Source organism: Muscardinus avellanarius (assembly GCF_963383645.1).
Source record: "Muscardinus avellanarius genome assembly, chromosome: 7".
In the NCBI taxonomy this organism is placed as follows: Eukaryota; Metazoa; Chordata; class Mammalia; order Rodentia; family Gliridae; genus Muscardinus; species Muscardinus avellanarius.
Genome location: NC_137793.1, coordinates 7,640,202 through 7,665,964, shown reverse-complemented (window position 1 = coordinate 7,665,964; position 25,763 = coordinate 7,640,202). Strand labels below are relative to the sequence as shown.

Sequence of the window (25,763 nt, the reverse complement as noted above, 5' to 3'; positions counted from 1 at the left end):
GATGGCCTCAGCAAGTAGCAAGACTTTTTAACAACCTAGCAAGACCGTTACAAAATTTAAAAAATAATAATAAAATAAAATGGGACTGGGGGTATAGCTCAGAGGTATGCCCAGTGGGTACAATCCCAGGCACTATCCACAAAAAAATCTGAATTTCAAGCTGGACATGGTGGCACATGCTTGTAATCCCAGCATTCGGGAGGCTGAGACTAGAGGTTCGTGGTTCGCGGACAGCCTCAGCTACTTAGTGAGACCCGGTTTCAAAATAAAGAATAAAAAATAGGGCAGGGGGTGTAGCATGGAGGTCAAATGCTCCTGGGTCCCATCCCCAGACCCACAAAAAAAAAAAAAAAAAAAAATCTGAATTTCAGATAAATAGTAATTTTTAAACTATGTCTTATATATAATACTTGAGACACAGTTACAATAAAAATCATTCACTTTATCCAAAACACAGATTTTTTTTTTAATATGTGTGTGTGTGAGATACTTGGGATTGGGTCCCTAGAGCTACACTCCCAGTCTTTTTACTGTTTAATTTTTGAAAAAGAATCTAAGTTGTAGAGGGCCTCATGTCACTGAGGTTGGCCATGAACCTTTGATTCTCCTGACTCAGCCTCCCAAGTACTAGGAATACAAGTGTGTGCCACCATGCCCAGTTTTGGAATTCAGTTTTAACTTATACCTTTTTTTTTTTTTTTTGCAGTACTAACTAGGGATTGAACCCAGAGGCAGCCTACCTATAAGCTATACCTTCAGCCCTATTTTGTATTCTTTTGTTTTTGAAACAGGTCTAAGTTGTAGAAGACCTCACTAAGTAGCTGAGGCTGGCTGCAAACCTGATCCTCTAGTCTCAGCCTCCCATTTACTGGAATTACAAGTGTGCACTACCACGCCCCCGCTGAGATGCTACCTTTTTATTTGCTACATCTGGTTACCATAGGAAATTTATTCCAAACTCAGAATGGAGGAGTGTCCAGAGAGCCCCAGGCTACAACCTGGCTCAGGCACTGCAGCCCTTGCCCGATTACATACAAAGGCTGGCCAAAACATCCCTATGGTTTCTTCATTCTCTCTGGTTTCGTGTTCTCTTCACCCAGAGGCCTGTGGTAAGGATGGGCCATCCCTGTCATCTGCAGTCATCTTGTGACTGTCCTCATGCCAGGGGTCCTCTTAAATGCAGTCACAGTCAGCTCTGCAGGAGGACAAGCTCCCCCTGAAATGGCGGCAACAAGTTCCTGACTTAAGCCCTAAGATTTATTTATTATTATTTTTTATTTTTGCGGGTCTGTGGATGGAACCCAGGGGCATTCACCCTCCAAGCTACACCCCCTACCCTATATTTTTTTATTCTTTTTTTTTTTTTTTGGTGGTACTAGGGGTGGAACCCAGAGGCTTTCTACCTCCAGGCTATACTCCCAGACCTATTTTATACTTTATTTGGAAACAGGGTCTCACTAGGTTGCTGAGACCCTCACTAAGTAGCTGAGGCTGGCTTCGAACCTGTGCGATCCTCCTGTCTCAGCCTCCCAAGCCTGGGATTACAAGCGTGCGCCACCACGCCGGCAACATTTAACATCAGGGCTGTCCCTCAGCCAATAGGGATGGAATCCAGGGAAATCTACCTCAGGGCTATACCCTAAGCCCTATTTATTATTTTATTTTGAAACAAGGCCTCACTAAGTTGCTTCAGCTGGCTGCAAACCTGTGACCCTCCAAGTGCTGGGATTACATGTGTGCGCCACACCACCACACCCAGCTACTTGGGCTCTTACTCTCATATTTCGTTTTATTTTACATTTACATTTATGGTTAAATATTCTATAGTTTCTTAAAAAGGAAAACAACATAGAAGAGCTGTTCTGATAGAACTGGGCCCCACGGCTGGGCGTGGTGGCACGCACTTGTCATCCCAGCATTTGGGAGGCTGAGTCAGGAGGATCGTGGTTCACAGACAGCCTCAGCTACTTAGTGAGGCCCTTTGCAACTCAGTGAGACCCTGTTTCAAAATAGAGAATAAAAAACAGAAGATGGGTGTGGTGGCGCACACTTGTAATCTCAGTGCTTGGGAGGCTGAGATGGGAGGATCGCACAGAATCAAAGCTGGCCTCAGCTACTTAGTGAGGCTCCCAGAAACTGGGTGAGACCCTGTTTCCAAATAAAGTATAAAATTGGTCTGGGAGTGTAGTGCAGAGGTAGAAAGCCCCTGGGTTCCACCCCCAGTATCACAAAAAAAGGGGGGGCCTGGGAGCTGGGCATTGGTGGCACATGCTTGTAATCCAAGCATTTGGGAGGTTGAGACAGGAGGATCACAGTTCGCGGACAGCCTCAGCTACACTTAGTGATGCCCTCTACAACTCAGTGAGACCCTGTTTCAAAATAAAGAATAAAATAAATAGGGCTGGGGGTGTAGCTCTGAGGTAGAATGCCCCTGGGTTCAATCCCCAATGCCTCAAAATAAATAAATAAATAAAAATAAAGAAAAGAAATGGGCCCCAACTTGGCCTTCCCCCAACCTGGCCTACCACTGGGGGTCTGGAGCAGTCAGTATGAGAACCCCTGGTCCACAGCAGGGGAGCAGGACCAGTGAGCCGGCTCCACTCTCCAGCACCAGGAGCCAAGAAGGTCGATCACAGGGAGGAGGCGGGCTGAGTGTCTTGTCACCCCAGTGACGCCACAGGAGTCAGTTTGGGCTGGGCTTGGGGGTTAGTTTTACAAGTTCCAACCTAGGACTAGCCATGCCAAAAGAAAGCAGGCTCCCAGGGAGCTCTCTCTCCCTGCTCCTCCCCCTAGCCACTCGGCCTCACCTATCTTGCCTTGCTGTCTGCTCACCCAATACACTCATGTTTGGGTCCCTTAGAATAATGCCTTCCATTTACTAAGTATTTACCTCAGGAAGCCAGGCCTTGTGCAGTGCACCTTTTGTGCATTGTTTTTTTAATCCTCACAGTGGAGAACTATAGTGTCTGTTTTAGAAGCAAAGTGGTCAAAGGGCGCACAGTGAGAAGGTATATTACCCCAGAGATCTGAAGTCCCAGGCTACCTCGGCCTCCCTCAGCACCTCTGGGGACAAACACTAGGTCCTTTATGTCCCCAGAGGGCTCCTAGCGCAAGCCTGCAAGCACGGCGGCCACACATACCAGAATGTACCGTGGGCCCATTAGCTCACCGGCCAGCTGAGGACAGGGCCACCTAACACAGGCAGCAGCACAGTCGGTAGGCAAAGCACTGCTTATTCCAGAGGTCCTGCCCCAGGGCCACCTCAACCCAAAGGCCCACAGCTCAGGCCAGCACCCAACTGCGGGGACTCCACCTCCTCCAGCAGATCAAAAACCACCGGACAGAGGAAACTGGAGCCCCGCAGGTGTCCAAGGACACAGGAGAAGAGAACAGGCCATAAAGCACAGTCCAGATAAATGACCTCTTCCTTACCTTGGGTGACCAGCGCCTAGCAGCTAAGGTCCTTCCTCACCCAGCACCCATGTGTATCAGTAGAGCACTCTGACACCGGGAGGGAGGGAGGGGACACGCCCATTTCACAGAAGGCAGAAGACACTGGGGAGCAGCCTGGCCTGCCTCAATGGTCCTGAACAGTCTTTTGAGATCTCAGCCCTGAGCTTCTGCCACTGTATCATGAAGCAAAATAAACCTTACCACTGTTATCTTGTGTGTCAGGCACTGGGGATAGGGCTCCACTAATGAAAAGACTTTAACTCCATTTATGATTGGCTGATCTTGACCACTTGGGGCACTGTAAATTTCAGGCAGCAAACAGCATCAGGAAAAACAGTATCGATGTCTCTTTGTGAGCTGTAGAAAGGACAGCAGCCACAAATGCTCGCATCCGTCCAGTCTGGCAGTAAATGAAGAGTGCCCTCCGCTTCAACAGCCCGTACCATGTGCTGCCTGCTGTAGATTCAGAAGCAGACAGACTGCCAAGAGTCCAGCCGTGAAACTAGAAGCTGACAAGAGCCGACACAGGGATGGTGGACTCGGTGCTCTCTCCCTTCAGGGGCCCGTCTGTGCCCCAGGCAGGCAGGAAAGACCTACAACGCTCTGGCCTCCTGTGTGATCAGGAACAGCCCAGGAAGAAGTGCAGAAACAGCAGCCAAGGCCAGCACGGTGGGGCAAGCTTGAAATCCCTGCGCTTGGGAGGCGGAGACAGGAGGGTGGCGCAGGTTCGAAGCCAGCCCTGTTTCCAAATAAAAATATCAAAAAGTAGGTCTGGGAGTGTTGCCCGGAGGTAGCACATGGCTCCCAGGAACCCCAGTACCAACACACACACACACACACACACACACACACACACACACACACACACACACAAAAAAAAAGCAGCCATGATTCCAGAGCTGCTGACTGTGGAGACAGTACAGGGATGGAGTCCAACAAACCGCCTGCTGCCCTGGCGTGGTCTGACCACCCTGCTTCCTCCCCCAGGAAGGCATACACTCTAACTGCATAGGCCCAGCCGCCACGCCAGAGTTCAGGTTCTACCACTTCTACCTCATACTGGACTTCTGTAAGTGGAAAGAGACCTAAACCTCATGGAATTAGGAGGAAGAAATGAATCACTATTTGTAATGGGCTCATAAAAACTCAATACTCGTTAGCTATTCTGGAAGTTACAGATCGCTAACCATCCGATTAAGACCACTAGCAAAGCCGGGTGTTGTGGTACACACCTCTAATCCCAGTACTTGGGAAGCTGAGACAGGAGACTCGCAGCTTCTCTGCCACCTTCAGCAACTTAGACAACCTATTGCACGCACGCACGCACGCACGCACGCACACACGCACGCTTTTCTTCCCACAACCCCAAACCTGCTGGTGAGCCTCTTGTCAAGCACCTTAACCTTTAACCTGTAACATGTACTTAGTGCTCCGGCCCCAAGCTGATACTTCATTGGGCCCACTCAAAAAGCTCATCAGAAAAGCAGAGTAGAAAGACAGGCAGCCTGCAGGGCGTGGTGGCGCACGCTTGTAATCCCAGCATCTGGGAGGGGAGGCTGAGATAGGAGGATTGCAGTTCGCAGACAGCCTCAGCTACTTAGTGAGGCCCTCCGCAACTTAGTGAGACCCTGTTTCAAAATAAAGAATAAAAAAAATAGGGCAGGGGATGTAGCTCGGAGGTCAAATGCCCCTGGGTTCCATTCCCAGACCCGCAAAAATAAATTATATATATATGGTGGCCACTAGACACATGTGGACACTGAGTGAGCACTTGATATTGCTAGCCCAAACTGGAAAGTGCATTAAGTATGAATGACACATCACAATCCAAAAGCTTATAATGAAGAATGTAAGGTATTATTAAGTATACTGATTACATTTTGAAATATTTTTAATATACTGGGTTATAATATTAAATTGATTCCACTTTTTTTTGCTATTCTAATGTGGTACCTACACTTTCAATTATTTATGTGGCTTCTCATATTTCTATTAGGCAGCAGTGATTTAGAAAGATAGACAATCCTATTTATGTTGGTTGATGGGACAGACTGCCAAGATTGTTTCCCTTTTTGTTAAAATATATATGGACATTTTTGTACAATGAATTGGTGCTGCCTGGGTAATCTGAAGGGATTCCCCCTTCCCTTCGGAAACCCGCAGCCAGAGGGCCTCCCAGAGCTGTACCCAAGCAGCGGGGCATGAAGGCGCTGAGGAATGACTTCTCTGGGGAAGAAGGGCAAGGGTTTCCCAGAAAGCAGAAGCTCCAGGGCCTGGCTAACACCCTAGGCATATGGACAGAGCCCAGCCTACAGAAGCCAGGGACGCCAGGCTGAGGCACAGGGACCCCAATGTCTGAAGAACCTCCTCTCTCTTCAAGAAAGAGTTTTCTTTGCAGGGTATAAATACTTCTGTGGTCTGGGAGAACGCAAGGCCAGACAGTATGTAAGGCATTAATTCTGGAGTCAATTTGCCATGGGCTTAAATCCCAGCTACTTACTAACTACTGCAGCCTTGGGCAAATCCCAGAGCCTGTGTACACACAGTCTTAAAGCAAGGATCATAACTGCAGCTAGAGCCCACAGTCTTGTGAAAATGAATGTAGATAATGAACAAGGTTGTGGTGAGGCAGAAGAGTGAGCAATGGGGGTGTATCTACCTCCCATCTCATAGGCCATGCCACGGCTCCCTGGGGCACCCCTGCCACCCTTCAATCAGATTCTAGGACACCTGACTATGCCCAGGGACACAACGGGGCACACATCGGCAACGGCTGAGAACTGTCCCTTCACCAAGTCACAGATATAGCCAGGAAAAATTAGAAACACGAGGTGAAACCATAACTCAGAATCCGAGGCATTCAGCTCAAGATGACCCCACCCTGATGGCCTTACCTGAAATCCAAAGCCCATAGCCGCTGTTCCACAGGACAGAAATGTAGCACAAGACTCAGGGTGGGCTCACTCTGTGTCCAGGGTGGCACAGAAGCACCAGAGCGCAGCCTGGCCACAGAGCCGACACCCAAAGGCAGGGGCCGCACACGGCTGCCCAAGGTCCCCCTTTTGATCAACGGGCAAAGCAAAACTAAGTCAGCCTTCCACAGGTTGAGAAGCAGGGAGGGGGTAAGAAGCAATTAAAAAACCACCACCTAAGCCGGGCGCGGTAGCGCACACTTGTAATCCCAGCATTCAGGAGGCTGAGACAGGAGGATCTCGGTTCGTGGACAGCCTCAGCTACTTAGTGAGGCTCTTTGCAACTCAGTGAGACCCTGTTCCAATAAATAAGAAATAAAAAAATGGAACTGGGGGGTTTAGCTAGCAAGTAGAATGCCCCTGGGTTCCATCCCCAGACATGAAAAAAAAAAAACAAAACAAAAAAAAAACCCAAGGCCACTGCTTTATGCGTCTCATATGAAGAAAATGGTAAAAAACCAGACTCAGGCCAGGTATGGTAGAGCTCAAGCTTTTAATCCCCTAGTGGGAAGCTAAGACAGGAGGATCACAGATCTGAAGCCAACATGAGTAAATTGATGAGACTGTCAGCAACCTAGCAAGACCCTGTTACAAAACAACACAAAAAAATTAGTTGGGTGTGGTGGTGCATACCTGTAATCCCAGCAGTTGGGAGGCTGAGATAAGAGAATCACAGGTTCTAGGACAGTCTCTCTAACAGAGCTCAGTATCTTTAGCAACCTAGAGAGACCTTGTGTGTGTGTGTGTGGGGGGGTTCATAGCCGGGCATGGTGGGCACGCTTGTAATTCCAGCATTTGGCTGACTCAGTGAGACCCTGTTTCAAAATAAATAACAAAAAATTGGGCAGGGGGTGTATCTCGGAGGTCAAATGCCCCTGGGTTCCATACCCAGACCCGCAAAAAAAAAAAAAAAAAAAAAAAAGAAAGAAAGAAAGAAAGAAAGAGAAAAAGAAAAGAAAAAAAGGGGGGGAGTGCACCTCAGAGGTGGGATTATCTCTAGTACTGCACACACACACAATCAGATTCAGGATGGCATGGTGATGCACCCCTGCATTCCAACACACAGGATGCTGATAGGAGGATCACAGGTTCAAGGTCAGTCTCACCAACTTAGCAAAATTCTCAGCAACCTAGCAAGACCCCATTTCTAAATAATTAAAAAGGACTAGGATAGTAGTTTGGGAGTGGAATATTCCTGGGTTCCATCCCCAGTACAAAAAAAAAAAAAAAAAAAAGTGAGACCCAGGTCACTATGCCCTTATGTACTCTACCACCTTCCTAGCTATGTAGAAGTCTCCTACAAGGCCTCTCCACTCCTACCACGCTTCCTCCTCCCCATCCCACCCCATCTCCATAAAACAGAGTAACCAAAGAGCAGACATAGTCACCTTACCCACCGCCTTCAGAGCACAATCGAGCCTCTCCAAGCCTCCAAGGACCTGTTTCTGAACTCTGGGGCCCTTTCCCCCATCACACAGGCCTACTGTCTATTCCCTGGAGAGCTCTGAATCCATTACATCTGCACACTTGTTTCTCCAAGACAGAATGCCCATTACCAGGCTCCTTAGCAATCTCACCTTGGCATACCTTTAAAGCCATTTCCAACACTGTGACTGAAACTTCCCTGAGCTACTGCCCAAATTTCTCTATTAGGCCGGGCATGGTGGCACACGCTTGTAATTCCAGCATTCGAGAGGCTGAGACTAGAGGATCGTGGTTCCTGAACAGCCTCAGATACCTAGTGAGGCCCTCAGCAACTAGTGAGACCCTGTTTCAAAATAAAGAATAAAAAATAGGGCGGGGGGGGTAGCTCGGAGGTCAAATGCTCCTGGGTTCCATCCCCAAACCCACCAAAAAAAAAAAAAAAAAAACCCTCTATTAGACTGCTTTACTCTTTCACAACCCTAACTACTATTTTAAACTATCATGTGATATTAAACATGGCTGCAAACTGCTTCCTTCACCGAAGGTAAGGCCCTGACCCTCCCCTTCATCACTGCCTGGCTGACAGTATTAATAGGCAGAAGTGAAGCTTCATCACTGTCCTGGCCCAGGCCCTAGGGTTCTGATAGTGTCTGCGTCCCATCCCTCTAAGGGATGGCTTCTGTGGGAGGAGGCCACATGCCAAGTCCTGGCGCTCTGAAAGCTTCTGCAGCCCAGCCACCAGCCCCGTCACCATCAGATAGAAAGAAACCCCCGTGAACCCTGTACAAATGCTGACCAGATCAGTGGGGGAAGAATGGTTGGTTTATGCTGCTAGGCTGGGGTGCTGGGGTAACAGACAACTGGAACTACCTTGCTGGCTTACTGTGCTTCCCCTACTGGGATGTAAATCATGAGGGCAAGCCCTTTCTGTCTTGTTTCTAGCAGATAGATAAAAGGATGGATGAGGGTGTGTGTGTGTGTGTGTGTTTATAAAAGGGCATTCTACCTCCAAGCTACACCCCCTAGCCCTATTTTATTTTTTACCAAAAGCCTCTGAAATTGCGGAGGCTGGCCAAACCTACAATCCTCCTGTCTCATCCTCCCAAGTGCAGGGATTACAGGCACACCTGGCTCAAGGTCTAACATTTAATAGTTTGCTCAAACAGATGGGATAAAGGTGTAATGTTCTACCTGGCAGCGGTCATGCTCCTCCCTTTCAGCTCAAGCTGCAGCACCGCTCTAAATGAGCCCAAACATTCAAATGCCATGACATTTGAATGATGCCTTCTGCTGAGTTAGCAGACACTCTGACCTCAGCCTCTACCAGGCCTAGGCTCTAATCTCAAGAGACAGAAAGGGGAGCACTCCAGAGTCACCCAGCGTAGCCAGGTACAGACCGTCAAGATCTTATCAACACTCCTACCAAGAAACGCACACTGCCAAGGATACTTACCCCGGCATTTTCCAAAACACCTGGGTAGTCTTGGGCTTAAGAAAGAGTCCCACTGGCATAGCAGGCAGGGAGGAGGACTCCCGAGCTGGTCCTAGTTGGGTGGGAGAAGCACACCCTATGAACAGAATCCCTCAGCAGCAGTAGTCTTGATCTCTGGTCTATCAAATCTAAGTTAGGATCTTGAAGCGTCTTCTAGCTCAACCACCTCCATTTATAGGAAATGGGAAAGGAAGTCCAAAGAGATGCAGAAAATTGCCTGAGATGTCTCTGTCAGCTAAACAGCTGGGGCTAAATTTGGGCTGGTCTCCATCTTGCCTGCCCAGTCTCCTAACCTGTCCCTTCAAGGACAAGGGGGCTGTCTTGGAGAAGCCACACCATTCCCAGTCTCCTGCCACTTTCCAGAGTCTACTGGCCAAGAGAGAATGAAATGTTTCCATGGTCCTTGGTTTCATTTCCCCAAACACAGGTGAACGCACAAGGCCTGCAGCCAGGTCTGTCTTTCCCCTCTCTGTGATCTTTACTAATCACCTAAGCCCCTCTCTCTCCTACAAGGGTCCCAGGTACAAGAGCCTTGGAGGCTGAGATCAATGGCATTAACTCTAACCAGTCCACAAATGGGGGGGCGGAGATGAAGGCTTCCTTGGGAAGCTCATTCCTTGGCTCTTGGGAAGCCCCCTACAGCTGCTCCTGGCAGCCTGCCTCCCCGTCATTCATCTTCCCCAGCAAGGTGGGTAAGGAGTCCTCTTCTAGGGACTTGCGATGCTTGCCCTGGGCCTCAGTCTTCTCCCCTCTGTCCTCCTCCTGTTCTCCTCTAAGGATTCTCCTTGGCCTATGAGCTGGGAAGAATGTTGTCCTCTCTTCTTTCAATAATAAAACATACTAAGTTTGGGCCCACAAGTCTCATACTGGAAGGAAGCTTGGGCCAGGGAGGGCAAGCTCAATGGTTCACTGGGCCCAAGCAGTGGCACCAGGTCCTGACATGGACAGCAGCCACAAGAAGCCCAGAGCGGCTGGGTCTTACAGTTTTTTTCACCCCATAATAACATTTTTTTGTTTGATATAACTCAGTATTATGCTATTCACCCGTTGAAAGTATACAATTCAGTAGCTTTTTCGAAAATCTTTTCTTGATGATTTCCTGGTTTTTTAAAAAACCTTTTTGTTGTTTGGAGTACTAGAGATGAAACCCAGGGACATTCTACCTCGGAGCAACACCCCCAGCCCTATTTTTTTATTATTTTGAAACAGGGTCTGAAAGCGCTGCAAGGGGCCTCACTAAGTAGCTGAGGCTGTCCGTGAACCGCGATCCTCCTCTCTCAACCTCCCAAATGTTGGGATTACAAATGTGCACCACCACACCCGGCTTGGTTTTGTAAATTTAAACCTGTCAGTAGGCTAAACTGGGCCTGAGGAGGTAGATGGGAGATGCCCACTTGTGACTTCTGCCTTTTGCAATAAAAGCCCCCCCCCCATCAAAGCAATGTGTCTTGCTTATCACTGAATTCTGGGGTCTGACACCTCATAGGTTCTCAAAAATGTCTAAATAAGCAAATCTTACATGGCTATAGCCAGGTAGGGTGGCACATGCCTGTAATTCCAGTACTTGGGAGATTGGGACAGGACAGTACGGGTTCAAGTACAGCGTTAGCAACTCAGCAAAGCCCTCAACAACTCAGCAAGACCCTGCTTCAAAATACAAAGTAAGCCGGGCGTGGTGGTGCACGCTTGTAATCCCAGCATTTGGGAGGCTGAGACAGGAGGATCACAGTTCGCGGATGGCCTCAGCTACTTAGTGAGGCCCTCCACAACTTAGTGAGACCCTGTTTCAAAATAAAAAATAGAGCAGGGGGTGTAGCTCAGAGGACATATGCCCCTGAGTTCCATCCCCAGATCCCCTCCCCCCCCAAAAAAATAAAACAGGAACTGGTTATGATGGTACATGCTTGTAATCCCAGTACTTTGGAGGCTGAAACAGGAGTATCTCAGGCTCATGGTCAACCTCAGCAACTTGGTAAGGCCCCGTTTCAAAATAAAGAAAAATAAAATATGGCCAGGAGTAAAGAACAACCCTGAGTTCCATCCCCAGCACAATAAATAAGATTGGGGTATAGGGCAGAGATAGAATGCCCCTGGGTTCAATCCTTAGTACCACAAAACAAAAAGATGCTGTACTTCAAGACAACCAGCCTTTCCCACTCAGCCTAAGATTTCCATTCCTGGGACACAGTTATCCTAATTTTTCAACCATTCCTTCCTCTTAGGAAGATACCTGTCTACTCCTGCCTACTCTCCACTCCCTGCAGCAGCATTCCATGCCCAACCTGCCCTCACCATGTTCAAACCCCACTCCAACACTGGCCTCCAACATGGGGCCAATCCAGCTGTGCCAATGGTCTCGCTCACTTACATAGAAGAAAAACTGAGACCCCTGCTCACACCAACCCAGACGTGGACGCTGCAGCGGCAGAACTCTACCACAAAGCACCTGATCACATCTTTTACCCCACTGGGGCCTATTTTTCTGTCAATTAGTTCACATTCTGTCTGTCTGCCTGTCTCTCTCTCTCTCTGTAGTACTGGGGATTGAACTCACAAGCATTTTACCTATGAGCTATACTCCTAGTCCTTTTTTTTTTTATCATTTATTGGTTTATTTATGCAGTACTGGGTATGAAACCCAGGAACTACCTCTACACTACACCCCAGCCCTAATCTTTAATTCTTTATTTTGAAACAAGGTCTCACTAAGTTGCAGAGCACCTCCTCCTAAGTAGCTGAGACTGTCTGCAAACCCATGATCCTCCTGTCTCAGCCTCCCAAGTATTGGGATCACAAGTGTGCACCACCACACCTGGCCTTTATCTTTTATTTTAAAACAGGATCTCGAGGTTGCTTTGTCTTGTTAAGATGCCGGGGCTGTCCTCCAACCTGTGATCCTCGTCTCAGTCTCCCAAGCACTGGGATCCCAGGCGTGCACCACCATGCCCAGTTTCACTGGGCATTTTCAAGTGCCACAATTGAGATTTTTTCACCGCTAGGATTACAGCACCCTAGGAATCGTCAAATTCCCCTCTAAAGAGACAGCTTGGGGCAGGGTCAGAAGAACTGGTTCTAAAACGTGATATGAGTCAGGCGTGGTGGCGCACACTTGTAATCCCAGCATTCGGGAGGCTGAGACAGGAGGATCGCGGTTCATGGCCAGCCTCAGCTACTTAGTGAGGCTCTCAGCAACTCAGTGAGACCCTGTTTCAAAATAAAGAATAAAAAGTAGGCTGGGGGTGTTGCTCGGAGGTAGAATTCCCTGGGTTCCATCCCCAGGACCACATAAATAAATAGTGATATGGGCTGCTTTCCTTATATGCTCAGGTCCAGATGGCAAGGATTCAGGGGCAGAGGACCCGGAGCAACACAAGGCTGGCTTTGGCACTTCCTGGTGAGCAAACTCAAGACCTGGTCAATGTCAAGGCCTCAAAAAGAAAAGCAGCACTCTCACCTCTACCCCCACTGCTGTGTGGGGGCTCCCACTGAGCACTTTTATAGCTTCACCTAGCTCACCTCCAACAGCAGGCCTTGGACGGGACCTCTAGGAGCCCCTTCTATTGACTGAAGAACAGAAGTTATCAAGCACTCCATTTTCCTTCTTCCCCCAGAGGTGGAACAAAAGCAGAACTGCAGCAGAAGTGAGCTCAAGTCTCCACCTGGCTGTAAATTGTGCTCCTTTCCCCTCAGAGCCTGGTACACGCTGGGCCAGCGCTCTACCAGAACTACACCCCCAGTCAGGACAACAGTGATCTTGAGCAACTCCTATTTCCTTTCAGGGTCAAAGTATCCTAACCTGCACAGGGGGCGGGTTTCCATCCAATGACCTCTCTGGTCCCTTCCAGTGTCGAAACTCTCCCCTCACTCAAGAGGGGCGAGGATATTTTCACAAGTCTCTTAGAGCACAGCAGTGGGAGCTGAACGCACACCTCAGAGCTGGGCCTTCAAGACACTCATTCCAGACACCTGGGCAAATGCAAAGCCACTATTCTCAGTGTGGCGTCAATACAGCTGGATTCTGCCAGAGAGGGGCTCAGACGGGAAGGAAACCTTTGGCACACGGCTGTCCTTAGAAAAGTCCAAAGCTAAGCTGAAGAACAGCCTGGCGCGTGGGTTGAGGTCTTCCCACCAGGGTACCCCCCTGGAGGAGAAGGGGGTGCAAGCTGGGAGCCCCCCCCTCGCAGCATGGCAAGCAGACGGGTATGGGCTTAGTCCAGGCCAGCAGCAGCAATGGTGCTTTCCCCAGCAACAGAGATGAATTCCAAATGTGACTTTTGATTTCAAGAGTTAAAGAGAATCCAATCAACCCCAGCTACTACTTAACCCCAAAAGATGACAGCCAGCCTGGTGTGGTGGCGGGCACCTGTTATCCCAGTATTTGGGAGGCCGAGACAGGAGATCGCAGGTTCAAGGGCAATCTCAGAAAGTAGCAAGACTCTCATCAACCGAGCGAGACCTTACTTCCAAATTAAGGGGAAAAAATAGGGGTTGGGGTATAGCTCAAAGGTAGGCTGCGCTTGGGTTCAATACAATGCCACAAAAAAATTAAAATAAAAATAAAGAAAAATAAGCCGGGTGTGGTGGTGCATGCTTGTAATCCCCGCGCTTGGGAGGCTGAGACAGGAGGACTGTGCAGGTTTGAGGCCAGCCTCAGCTGACTTAAGAGACCCTGTGTTCCAAATAAAATATAAAATAGGTCTGAGAGTATAGCCCGGAGGTAGAAAGCCTCTGGGTTCCACCTCCAGTACCACCCCAAACAACAATAACAACAAAAAAAAAACCCTTTCCCTATACAGCACTTTCTTCCACACTGAATTTCAGCAAGTGCTCTTTGCCAACAGATTTCTGTTACCACTGAAGTAACCAGCGTACCTCACACACAGGTAACACTCCAAAGCTGCTAATGAACGTCGCCCAGGTATTCGTTTATTCACTGACTAAATGCTCACAAGCTGCCTACTACGCAATGTGCCAGCCACAGCTGTAGGTGCTGGGAACAGAGGAGTGTTCAAATACCCCGGCGTGGTGCCGCACACTTGTAATCCCAGTACTTGGGAGACAGTCAGGAGGATCACAGGTTCAAAGACAGCCTCAGCCAAGTAATGAGACTCATCAACCTAGTGAGACCCTGTTTCAAAATAAAAATAATATAAAAAAATTGGGCTCAGAGGTTAAATGCATTTGGGCTCAATCCTCAATGCCAATAAAGAAAAAAGGAAAAAGAAAAATCAAAGTCTTTGCCCAGTGGTGATAAAGAAGGTGAAGCAGCTAAGAGGAGGGGTGGCATCCCGGGTGGCTGGCACGCAGGTGGTCTGGGAAGGGGAGGCCTCTCCCTTAGTGATGGGGAAGAGCCTGCCAGCGCCAAGGCCTGAAGCAGAGGAGCACAGAGTTAGGAGAGGGGCCACAGATAAGGGCGAGAGGTGGGGCAGCCAGGACAACTCAGGCCTCATGGTGGCGCCAAGGACTCCGTTCCCTCGGCCCTGAGGAGCCAGCAGCAGCGGGTGTGTGTGTGTGTGTGTGTGGGGGGGGGTAAATGGATTGAACCGAGGCATTCCACCTCAAGCCACACCCCAGCCCCATTTTGTTTTGAAAATGGCGCCCCAATGCTTGCTGAGGCTGTCCTTGAAACTTGCTGAGGAGAAGCTCCTGTTCCAGCCCCCCACAGCTGAGGGTTTTAAGCAGGAGTGAGGAGACCAGCCAACAGCCTAGGTGAAAATGATGTGTGGTCCTGCGTGGCAACAGAGAAGGCAGCAGCAAGTATGGAGATCTGGACACAATTTTTAAAGTGAAAAGGATGTACTGGCCGGTCTGGTGAAGGATGAGCGAGGTGGCAGGATGGCCTCGAGGGAGGCCCTGACTCTGGGCCATCAGAGGAAGTGATGAGCGGAGAGGTGGCAGGATGGCCTCGAGGCCTGACTCTGGGCCATCAGAGGAGAGTTGCGTCAGCTCTCTCCTGAGCCTCACTTCTGTGAAATGGGACAAAAAGGAGCAGCGTAGCCAGGTAGCCAGGTATAGTGGCCCTCGCTTTTAACCCCGGGAACTCAGGGGGACCGAGACAGGAGGATCACTGTGGCAGCCAGCCTCCGCTACTTAGTGAAGCCTTTTTTCAAAATAAGTAAAAAATAAGTCTGAGGTTGTAGCTCGGAGGTAAAATACCCGAGTTCAATCCCTAGTTCTGAAAAAGAAAAAAAGAAAAGAAAAAAAAAAAAACACCCACGGAGATGACCTGGGCTAAAACACGTGAAATGCTCAGGAGGTGGTGACAGGCGCCCCCTCACTGGTGCCCGAGCAGCAGAGCCAAGTCCCGCCACCAGGCAGACCCGTCCTCCAGAGAGCCGCCAGCCCCGCGGTCGGGCAGCCTGGGCGAGCAGCTGCATCCCTAAGCAAAGGGCAGAAGGGAAACGGGCTCCTGTGAGTCCTGGGGTTTACCAGAGGGAGATTACAAAGGGCCTGCCTACAAACCCTCTGACAGAGGATCACCTGAGTTCACTCACGCACCTCAGAGAGGCCCCTCACCATCCACAGCACGTTCATCTGGCCAGTTTTACCAAATCCACCAAAAAGGCTCACATGCCTTAACCGTGCACCACGACGAGGGCTTACTTTGCAATCCAAAACTCAGCCAAAGGAAAAGGTGCCACATCAAGACAGTCCCTCTAATTTTTGGGAAATCCCTAAGGGAGCCACCCTAGGCCACCTGCCACAGAAAATTAGCCAGTTTGCCCTCATAAATATCACAAAAGCCCATCTTAAAAACCCTGCCGCCAGGCGTGGTGGCGCACGCTTGTAATCTCCGCGCTTGGGAGGCGGAGACAGAGGGTGGCGCAGGTTCAAAGCCAGCCAGCCTTAAGAAACCCTGTTTCCAAATTTAAAAAGAAGTATAAAATAGGTCTGGGAGTGTAGCCCAGAGGTAGAAGGGTTTCCAGGAACCCAGTATCACCAAAAAAAAAAAAAAAAAAAAAAGCTAAATGCTTATTATCTACCTCCACTAAGGAAAGGAATGGACTACCCCTCAGAACAGGTAGTTGTAGTTACCTCAATCCGTATTTATCTGGCTTTGGAATGAATCTTCTGGAATGTAAGCTGATTGTGTGTGTGTGTGTGTGTGTGTGTGTGTGTGTGTGTGTGTGTGAGAGAGAGAGGGGGGGGGGACACACATTTCAACTCATGAACTGGGCTCCCCCCCACAAGGTATCAGCTTGATCCTCAGAACCCCTCTGCAGATCAGGGCTGCTCCATGAATGAGGAAGAGGCAGGGTAGACCGCACACGCGCGTGCGTGGATAGGTGCTCTCACATTTTCAATGGCCTGGGACAAAACTTCCTTTCTTGAACCACAGGCAAGGTAAGGTCATCTCTCTTGGTCACACCCTCAGTTCTCTGGGGACCCGCCAGAGAGGCTTGTAGGTCTGGACTGAGGTACCTGCCAGTCCTCCCAACACCCTAATTACCCCCTCGGAGCTTGCCTTGGATTCTGCAAACAGGGGCACTCCCATCTGCCAAGCTCTCCATTTTAAAGAGGGCTTTGTGGTTTCAGGCATGCTCCTCCCCCAACCTTCCAGGGGAGATGGGTGCTGAGTAACAGCCATAAAATGCTTACTCGGGCTTAGGTTCCACTGCAGACAGGCATGGGTCAGAGGGAGGCTCAACCCTAGGGAGGGTCAGAGTTCAAGAGGGCTTGGGAGACACCGGCTACCTAAAGAGCCAGAAACCACCCCTAATTAACTTCCCTTCCCTGTTTAGAGCAAAACACAAACTCCTTGCCCAGGAGAAGGGCCAGATCAGCTCAAGGCTCCAAGTCAGGACCCTTCCTGCAGAGGGTGTCCTGTCTGCTGCTCTATTTGAACAACTATTTAACTGCCTGAAGTATATCACTTACCGAGGCTAAACTAGTACTTACAGTGTGTGTGCATGGCTACAAACAAACACTCAAGAGTTAAACGAACAATCAATCCTGTATCACTCCTGACAAAGTAATTTCTTAATATAATCTAAAATGGCCAGATTTCCTCAATCACCACCCAAACATTTTGTTTAAATCAGGGTCCAGACAAGATTTTACAAGGATGCATGGATTGATGCCAGAATTCTCTTTCTATAAAATTCCCCTCTCCCTTTTTTGTGGTACAAGAGATTGAATCCAGGGGCTTGGACCTCTGAGATACACTCCCAGTCCTATTTTATTTTTTAGTTTGAAACAGGGTCTAAGTTCTGGAGCAGCACCTAAGTTGCTGCTCTGTGATTCTGTCTCCGCCTCCAAAGTACTAAGATTACAGGCACATGCCATTGCTCTGCTACAATCTCTTTTAAAAATGCCATTTAAGCCACAAAAATAAGTGAATGAAAATGCCATTTACTTATTGGAAAAATAATGTGCCTTGTAGTTTGTTGCATTTACAAACGGAGTCACTGCTACCTGGGTGTGGTGATGCTCCGGTAAGCCCAGCACTTGGGAGGCAGAGACAGTACTGCAGGTTTGAGACCAACCTCAGCGACACTAAGGAGGCAGCACTTACTAAGTGTCCCTTGGAGCCTGGCCCTATGCTAAGATCTTTATGACTACTACCAGTGCTAATTCTCACAGCCTCAAGAACAGCACTATCAGCCAGGCGTGGTGACACACACCTAGAACCCCAGCACTTGAGAGGTTGAGACAGGAGGATCACTGATTCACAGCCAGCCCAGAAACTTAGTGAGACCCTGTTTCCAAAAAAAAATAGGGCTGGGGGCAAAGCTCAGAGGTAGAATGGCCCTGCATTCAACCTTCAGTACCATAAAATAATAAATAAACAAAACAGCAACTACAGAGTCAGGCGTGGTGGCACATGCTTGTTACCCCAGCATTTGGGAGGCTGAGACAGGAGGATCCAGGTTTGCAGACAAGCCTCAGTTACTACTTAGACCCTTTGCAACTCAGTGAGACCCTGTTTCAAAATAAAGAATAAAAGCCGGGCGTGGTGGAGCACGCTTGTAATCCCCGCGCTTGGGAGGCGGAGACAGGAGGATCGCGCAGGTTCGAAGCCAGCCGCACGCGCTGGCTTAGGAGACCCTGTTTCTAAATAAAAATATAAAAATAGGTCTGGGAGTGTAGCCCAGAGGTAGAAGGGCTTCCAGGAACCCCAGTACCACCAAAAATAAATAAATAAATAAATAAAAATAAAGAATAAATAGGGCTGGAAGTACAGCTCAAAGGTAGGATGTTCCTAGGTTCCATCCCCAGTACCGTGTTTAAAAAAAAAAAAAAAGAAAAGGTTGCATATTTTCAATATTATACTAAAAAAAAATAAAAAAAAAAAAAGCAACTACAGTTGCTTGCATTTTGTTTTGTTTTTGCAGTACTGGAGATGGGAGCCCAGAGGCATTCTATCTCCAAACTGCACCTCCAGCCCTATCTTTTATTCTTTATATTGAAACCAGGCCTCAATGAGTTGCAAAAGGCCTCACTAAGTAGCTGAGGCACTGTGATCCTCTGGTCAGCCTCCCGAATGCTGGGATTACAGCTACAAGTTACCTGCATTTTGGAGAATAAACAACAGCGGTTCAGGGAGTCTAAGTAATTAACCCAAGATTGCCCAGCAAGTAAGAAACAGCTTCTGTCCCAAGGCCAGAATTCTTTCTTCTATCCAGCTACTTTGTGTGCTGGGGAGGAGGAGACAGGACCTGAAGGCTCTCTGACCCAGTGAGACCTCAGATCCACAGGGACATGCAACTAGTACAGCTAGGGCAATCTGGTGACTGGCCCAAACCCAGAAAAGAAAGCAGAGAATACAGGTTTACTTGGGGCCCCATACAGTGTGGTGGAGGACCCTTGGGTTAACCAAAGCGTGGTGTTGCATACCTGTAATCTTAGTACTTGGGAGGCTGAGACAGGAAGATTGCACTTTCAAGAACAGACTCAGAAAATAGTGAGACTCTCATCAAGTGAGACTCTGTTTCAAAATAATATAAAGGTTCAGCATGGTGGTGCACATCTGTTATCCCAGTACTTGGAAGGCTGAGACAGGAGGATCACAGGTTCGCAGCCAGCCTCAACTACTTAGGGAGGCCCTCTCAAACTTAGTGAGACCCTGTTTCAAAATAAGGAATAAAAAATAGGGCTGGGGATATAGCTCAGAGATAGAAATGCCTGAGTTCCACCCCCATACCAAAAAAATAAATAAATAAAATAAAATAGAACTGGGGGTATACTTTGAAAGTAGAATGCCTGGGGGCTCAACCTCAGTATCAGAAATAATTATAATAGCCGGTGTAGTGGGCCACTGCTTGTAATCTCAGCATTCGGAAAGTAGAGACCAGAGGATCACAGTTCTTGGACAGCCTCACCCACTTAGCGAGGCCCCTCGCAACTCGTGAGACCCTATTTCAAAATCAAAAAGACTAAAAAAAAAATAGGGCTCGGGGTGTAGCTGGGAGGTAGAATGCCCCTGCTACTGCAAAAAAAAAAAAGAAAAAAGAAAGAATAATTCTTTTTTATTTTATGGGATCACCTGCACTTCAAAGGGACACACACACACACACACACACACACACACACACACAGCCCATGGCATAAGTCTCAGACCCTGTCCCCAACTCTACCACTTGCCAGTTTTCTCATTTTCTTACCAAGTCAGAGGGTGTGCACACAACAAACCCACCGATGGCCCTGCTGGGCGGGTGAAGGTTGACACTTCCAGTGCTACACCACAGCACTTAGTCCAACCAAGAGTCTTTAATCAAAGGCAAAATATTAACACTTATCTTCTAAAAAAAAAAAAAAAAAAAAGTCAAACCACTAGCTGGGGTGTGTCGACACAAGCCTGTAATCCCAGAACTTGGGAGGCTGACACAAAAGGATTTCAGGTTCGAAGCCAGCCTCAGCAACTATGTGAGGCTCTCAACAACTTAACAAGACCCAGTTTCTAAATAAAAAATAAAATTGGTCTGGGAATGCAGATCAAAGGTATAATGTTCCTGGGTTCAACAGAACCAAAAATAAAACAAATCCAAAGCAGAAGTAGCCGATTCTCTGGATCTCCAGCCCTTAGCTTTATCCACATCATGCTTTTCATGTCTATGGACAAGAAAAAGCCAATCTTTAAGGAGAGAGCACCCACTGATTTCAGGGGGTAGTGATATAGACGTGAAAAGGAAAAGTTTACATTCTCTCTCCCCCCTCATTTTACACGTGTAGAAAAAAATGAAACAGTGAAAAGTCTCTGAAAGTCTCAAAGGCACCCTAATAGTTACCAGAGGCCGGGGCACTGGGCTAAATAATTTACATGTATCTTCATAAGGAATGCTCACTTCCCGCAAGGCAGGCTCATCAAAAATGATTCCCTACTTCACCAATGGGAAAGTGAGGCACCGGATGGTTAAATGGCCTGCACAAGGAAGCACAGCCAGCCAGGTAGCACTCGCATTCAAAGCCACGCAGCATGGCTGGATACAATCTCCTAACTCTGACACCCGATCTCAGAAAGGCTGTGGCTGGAAAAAAAAAGTTTAAACATTTGTAAAACACTTCGGGGAAGAAAGGGAGTCCAAGAGGCCAAAACGTGAACCTCAAAACTTACAACTGCAAGCCTAAGACTGGGATGCTTAAACCAGAATAGAGAAAGAAACCCCACAAGAAAGGAAAGAGACCATAAAACATATTTTATTACTAGTTACTGCTTGTGTCCCTTAAAGAACCAAAACACCAGCATCTGAGCCAAAAGGAGGGCTAAAAATAGGCATTTGCAGCTAGCTTTGGAGAGCCTTTAGCTTGCTTGTGAGGTACTCACTTCTGTAGACTCCCAGAAACATATGCATCACAGAACACAGAAATTCCCAAGACCACACAGCCAGTCCACTGGTGTCACATTTAAATCTGTCCAGGCTGCAAATAAGACCAGGGCTGGAAAAGGGCCTTAGAGATCCATGCTGGCTCCAAGAGAAAAGGCCACCACTGAGCCTCCCCAGACAGACAACCAAATCTCACGCTTCTCTCCTGAGAAGTTTCCAATCTCTGACAGGCTTCTGCAGAGAAGTCACAGGATTAATTCAGGGTTAGTCTGTCAAAGGCTATTTCCACGAATCTAAACCGAGGAGTAAAGACTCCAGAAAAACAAGAACAGAACAAAGCTTATCCGACTCAGAATTTTGCTTTGGGCACTTAAGAGGAAGCCAGCTTATCCTAAGCTCAGAGGGGAAGGCGAGATGCCAGGCAAGCTGTCTTCTTCCCACGATCAATAACCCCAGTGACGCAAGCGGGCAAGGGCCCTGGACTCACACAAAACGCCAGCTCAAGCACCCGTACCACCTGATGTCATGGCTGATTTAGAACCCACAGGCAGGTTCACCGCTGGCAGCGGCCCGAGTGAGTAGCCCCATTTAAACTTCTGAGGCGTGCTCTCTCCCGGGGATGATTATACCTCTGAGTTTAAAGAGACGGGAGGACCAAAGAGTGTCTTAAAAGTTGTTTTCTCTTACTCTGTGGGTGGATAGGAGAGATGTGAAAGAAAATGGAGGTCCCACACCGTCCTTTGCCTAAGAGAGGTCTGGGAGGGGGGAAGGCAAAGGGCAGAACCGGCTGGGGGCACTGGGAGCAAACCCCCAGCCCCCTCCTCCCCGCCAAGCGCCCTGCCAACCAGAAACGCACGCCAGGGCCGCCTTCCCCGAGGCCGGCGGCGGCGGGGCCCGCCCGGCTCGCGGCCCTTCCCGGCAGCCACGCCGGGGCCGGCCCTCCGCACGCGCAGGCCGCGGGCATGGCGCCCAACTGTCACCGCCGCCGGCCACTCCCTCCCGCCCGCACGCCCCGGCCCCCACCGCCCGCTCCGCCGAGGGAGGTGGCGGCGCGCCCCGGCCCCGGCCCCGGCCCACCTGGCGGCGGCTGTCCGTTCACCGCGGCCGGCGGCGGCGGCGGCGGCGCGTTCTTGGTCCAGGGGTTCACCTTGGGCGGCGGCGCCTCCACGAAGTCGCGGCGGCCCGCGCCCTCCTCGCCGTCGCTGCCCGCCGGGGCCTCGCCGGGCCGCGGGCTCTCGCGCTCGGGCGGCCGGGCGCTCGGCCGGGGCCTGCGGGCGCCGCCGTCCGGCTCGCCCCCGCCCGCGTCGTCGGGCGCCGGCTCGGCCTGGGCCTCGGGCGCCGGCGGCGGCTTCTTCCTCAGCGGCGCCGCGCGCTCCTCGGCCGGCAGGAGCGCGGCGCCGCCCGGCAGCAGCGGCTCCACCTGCGCGGCCATCTGCGCGCCCGCGGCCGCCCCCCCCGCCGCGCGCGGCGCTCGCTCGGGCCCCGGGGCCCGCGGGGGCGGCCCGGGCAGCGCGCGGGGCGCGGCGGGCTCCCGGGCGGCCGGGCGCGGGGCGTGCGGGGCGCGGCGGCGGGGCGGGGGCGCCGGCGGGCCCCCCACGCTGCGGTCCAGGCCTCCGCGGCGCGGCGCGCCCCCCGCCCGGAGCTCGCAGGCGCCCCCTCCCCGAGCCGAGCGCGGCAGGCCTCGGTCCCGGCCCTCCCGCCCCCCGCCCCCGGGGCGGCCCGGGCTTCCCGGCGGCGCGGGGGCTGCAGCAATATGGACGCACGGGGAGAGGCGCGGCGAGCCGAGCCGACCACGCGATCCGCGGCAGGCGGCGGGCGGGCGCGCGCCTCGCGACGCGGCGGCGAGGGGAGGGGCGGCGCGGCGGGGGCGCGCCCGCCGGGCCGGCCCTGGGCGACGGGAGGCGGCGGGCGCGCGCACGCCGGCGAGGCCCCGCCCCTCGTCCCGCCCCTCGCCCGCGAGGGCTCGGCGCCCGGCCCGGGCCGGACGGGGGCGAGCACGTGCCTGATGCAATTCGGGAGGGGAGGGGGCGGCGAGCCGGGCGGGGGGGGCCTTAAAGGGCCCGCGCCGGAGCGCGGCTGCAGGTGGAGCACATGGGCGCCCGGGCCACGCGGCCGGCGGGGCCTGCTCGCGCTCTTGGGTCTGGGTTGCGGGAATCGGGGAAGGGAGGCTTTGATGTCGCGCGGGACTCGGAAGAAGCCGGGGAAGGGGCCGTGTGGCCCCCGAGGACGCGTCCCCGCCGCCCCCAGCCCCGTGCTCGGCGGCCCGGCCCCGCCCGGGTGACCTTGGGCGCGGCGCGCTCACCTCGGCCGCCGCGCTCCGCTCCGCCCCGCCGCCCCTGGGCCCTGCGGGGCCGCGGGCGCCTGCGAAGTGGGGCTGCGCTGACGCCGGCCCCCGCCCTGGCCAGACCCCCGAGTATTTATGGGCAGGAAATATCCTTTATTTTTTTAAGTGGATTACTTTTTTTTTTTTTTCCCCTAAAGAATTGCTGAGTGGAGTTGAGCACCTCTCCGCTGAGATTTTATACCCTCCTGGCCCTGGCCCTGACCCTGCCTCTTACCACGCGGCCACTACCCCTCCCCCGCCGTGGGCCTCAGTTTCCCCGTTGTAAAATGAGGGAGCACTCTCTGACAGTGGTTTCAAACTTCAGTGTACATTCAATTCAGTAAATATTTACTGTCCTACTGTGGGGGCCTGCAAGGTTCTAGGAAACGGGTTTGTCAATAAACAAGGCTAACAAGTCCACATCCTCCTGGAATTCACATTGTAAGGTGGGGAGAGAGATGATAAACAAGCGATAAACAAATGCCTGTACGAGTATCTATGAAGACAGTGATTACTGCGTGATTAATTGGACTAGACTGTCTACTTTCTTTTGAGTGATGAGGGAAAATACGCTTGAACTCGGATCCCAGAGAACTAGGAATCAGGCATAGTCTGGGATTGGACCCCGAAGCCCACCGGTCTGCAAGGCGCGTCCAGGTGGGCCTGCAGTCGCAGCTGGAGCAGTCCTGGCCTCCGAGGCACCCGGGGATGTTGGCGCCTCCAACTCCAACGCGGGATTAGATAACATCTGCATAAAACCTGCTGGATGGAGGGGAAGGCTCTGGGATTGAGCGCTGAGCCCAGGGACATTCTACCCCCGAGCGGTACCCAGCTCTATTTATTTTTCAAACAGGGTCTCCCGTTCAGTAACCTGCTGAGGCGGGCCTCAAACCCGCCACCCACTTATCTCAGCCTCACTGGGCTCAGCAAGCGAAGACTCTGGAAATTGCCCCGCCAGCGAGGCCGGGCTGTAGGGTTGTTTAACCACGGGTACTGGGGGAAATAGCTGGGCCATCGGAAGTCCAGACCCAGCTCTTCAGCCCTTCCGCCCCCCAGAACCTCCTCCACTTCCCTGCACTTCCCTGGGCCCCCTCTCCAGAAGAAAAGCTCCTGATTTACCCTCATCCTCTGGGCTTCTGTGGAAGGTCAAAGGAGACAGTTTGAGTCTAGGTGCTATATATTTATGACACACTTAGCTCAGTGCTTCAAAAGAGGTATGGAGGGCGGGGTGTGGTGCTTCTGCCTATAACCCATCCACTAGGGAGGCGGAAGCTGGAGGGTCACAAGTTCGAGTCCTACCCGAGCAAGTTAGCAAGACCCTGTCCCAAAGTTTGAGACCAGCCATGTTGGTGCAAGCTTTTGTGTGATCCCAGTACTTGGGAGGCTGAGACAGGAAGATTGCAAGTTCAAATCCAGCCTCAGCAATGTAGTGAGACTATTTCCAAATAAAAAATAAAATAGGGGCTGGAGGTGAAACTCAGAGGTAGAATGCCCCTGGGTTCAATTCCCAGGACCACAAAAAAAAAAAAAAAAAAGAAAGAAAAGAAAAACAGGATTGCCCTAACTTGCTGAGGGCCTCTGCTAAATTGCTGAGGCCGGCCTCGAACCTCTTATCCTACTGTCTCCCAAGTAGTATGTATTACAGGTATGTACTTGACTTTGTTAATGGAAGATATAATTGCCATCGTTGTGTATTGGGAGGGGCAGTACTGGGGATTTAACCTGGGGCCACTCTACCATTGAGGTATATCCCTAGACCATTTATGTATTAAATATTTATTTTATTTTATTTTTTAGTAGGTAGTACTAGAGATTGAACCCAGGGGCATTCCACCTCTAAGCTACATCTCCATCCCTATTTTATTTTTTATTTTGAAACAGGGCCTCACTAAATTGCTGAGGCTGTCCTAGAACCAGCAACCCTCCTGTCTCAGCTTCCTAAAAGGTACTGGGATGACAGGCATGTGTCACCACACCCAGCCCCCCAAACCTTTTTTTTATTATTATTGTGATGCTGGGGATGGAACCCAGGGGCCTTCTACCTCTAAGCTAAACCCCCAGTCTGATATATATATATATAATTTGGTGGTACTGGGGTTCCTGGAAACCCTTCTACCTCCGGGCTATACTCCCAGACACCATATATATATATATATATATATATTTTTTTTTTAATTTATTTTTTGGTGGTACTGGGGATGGAACCCTTCCTCTGGGCTACACTCCAGACATATTTTATATTTTATTTGGAAACAGGGTCTCTTAAGCCAGCAAGGCTGGCTTCGAACCTGCGCGATCCTCCTGTCTCCGCCTCCCAAACGTGGGGATTACAA

The 25,763-nt window shown here is 50.6% G+C and overlaps 1 protein-coding gene across 2 annotated transcripts in view; it reads right to left on the bottom strand.

The window, feature by feature from the left end:
• Positions 1-22,539, bottom strand: part of LARP1 (La ribonucleoprotein 1, translational regulator) — a gene marked incomplete at both ends in the record, with an annotated part of 55,930 nt that extends 33,391 nt beyond the window's left edge. For both annotated transcript variants that reach the window (XM_080699555.1, XM_080699556.1), the window contains one exon: positions 22,185-22,539. In XM_080699555.1, coding sequence (XP_080555681.1) covers positions 22,185-22,539 — 355 coding nt within the window. The remainder of the gene's footprint in view (positions 1-22,184) is intronic.
• Between the last annotated feature and the right edge of the window lie 3,224 nt (positions 22,540-25,763).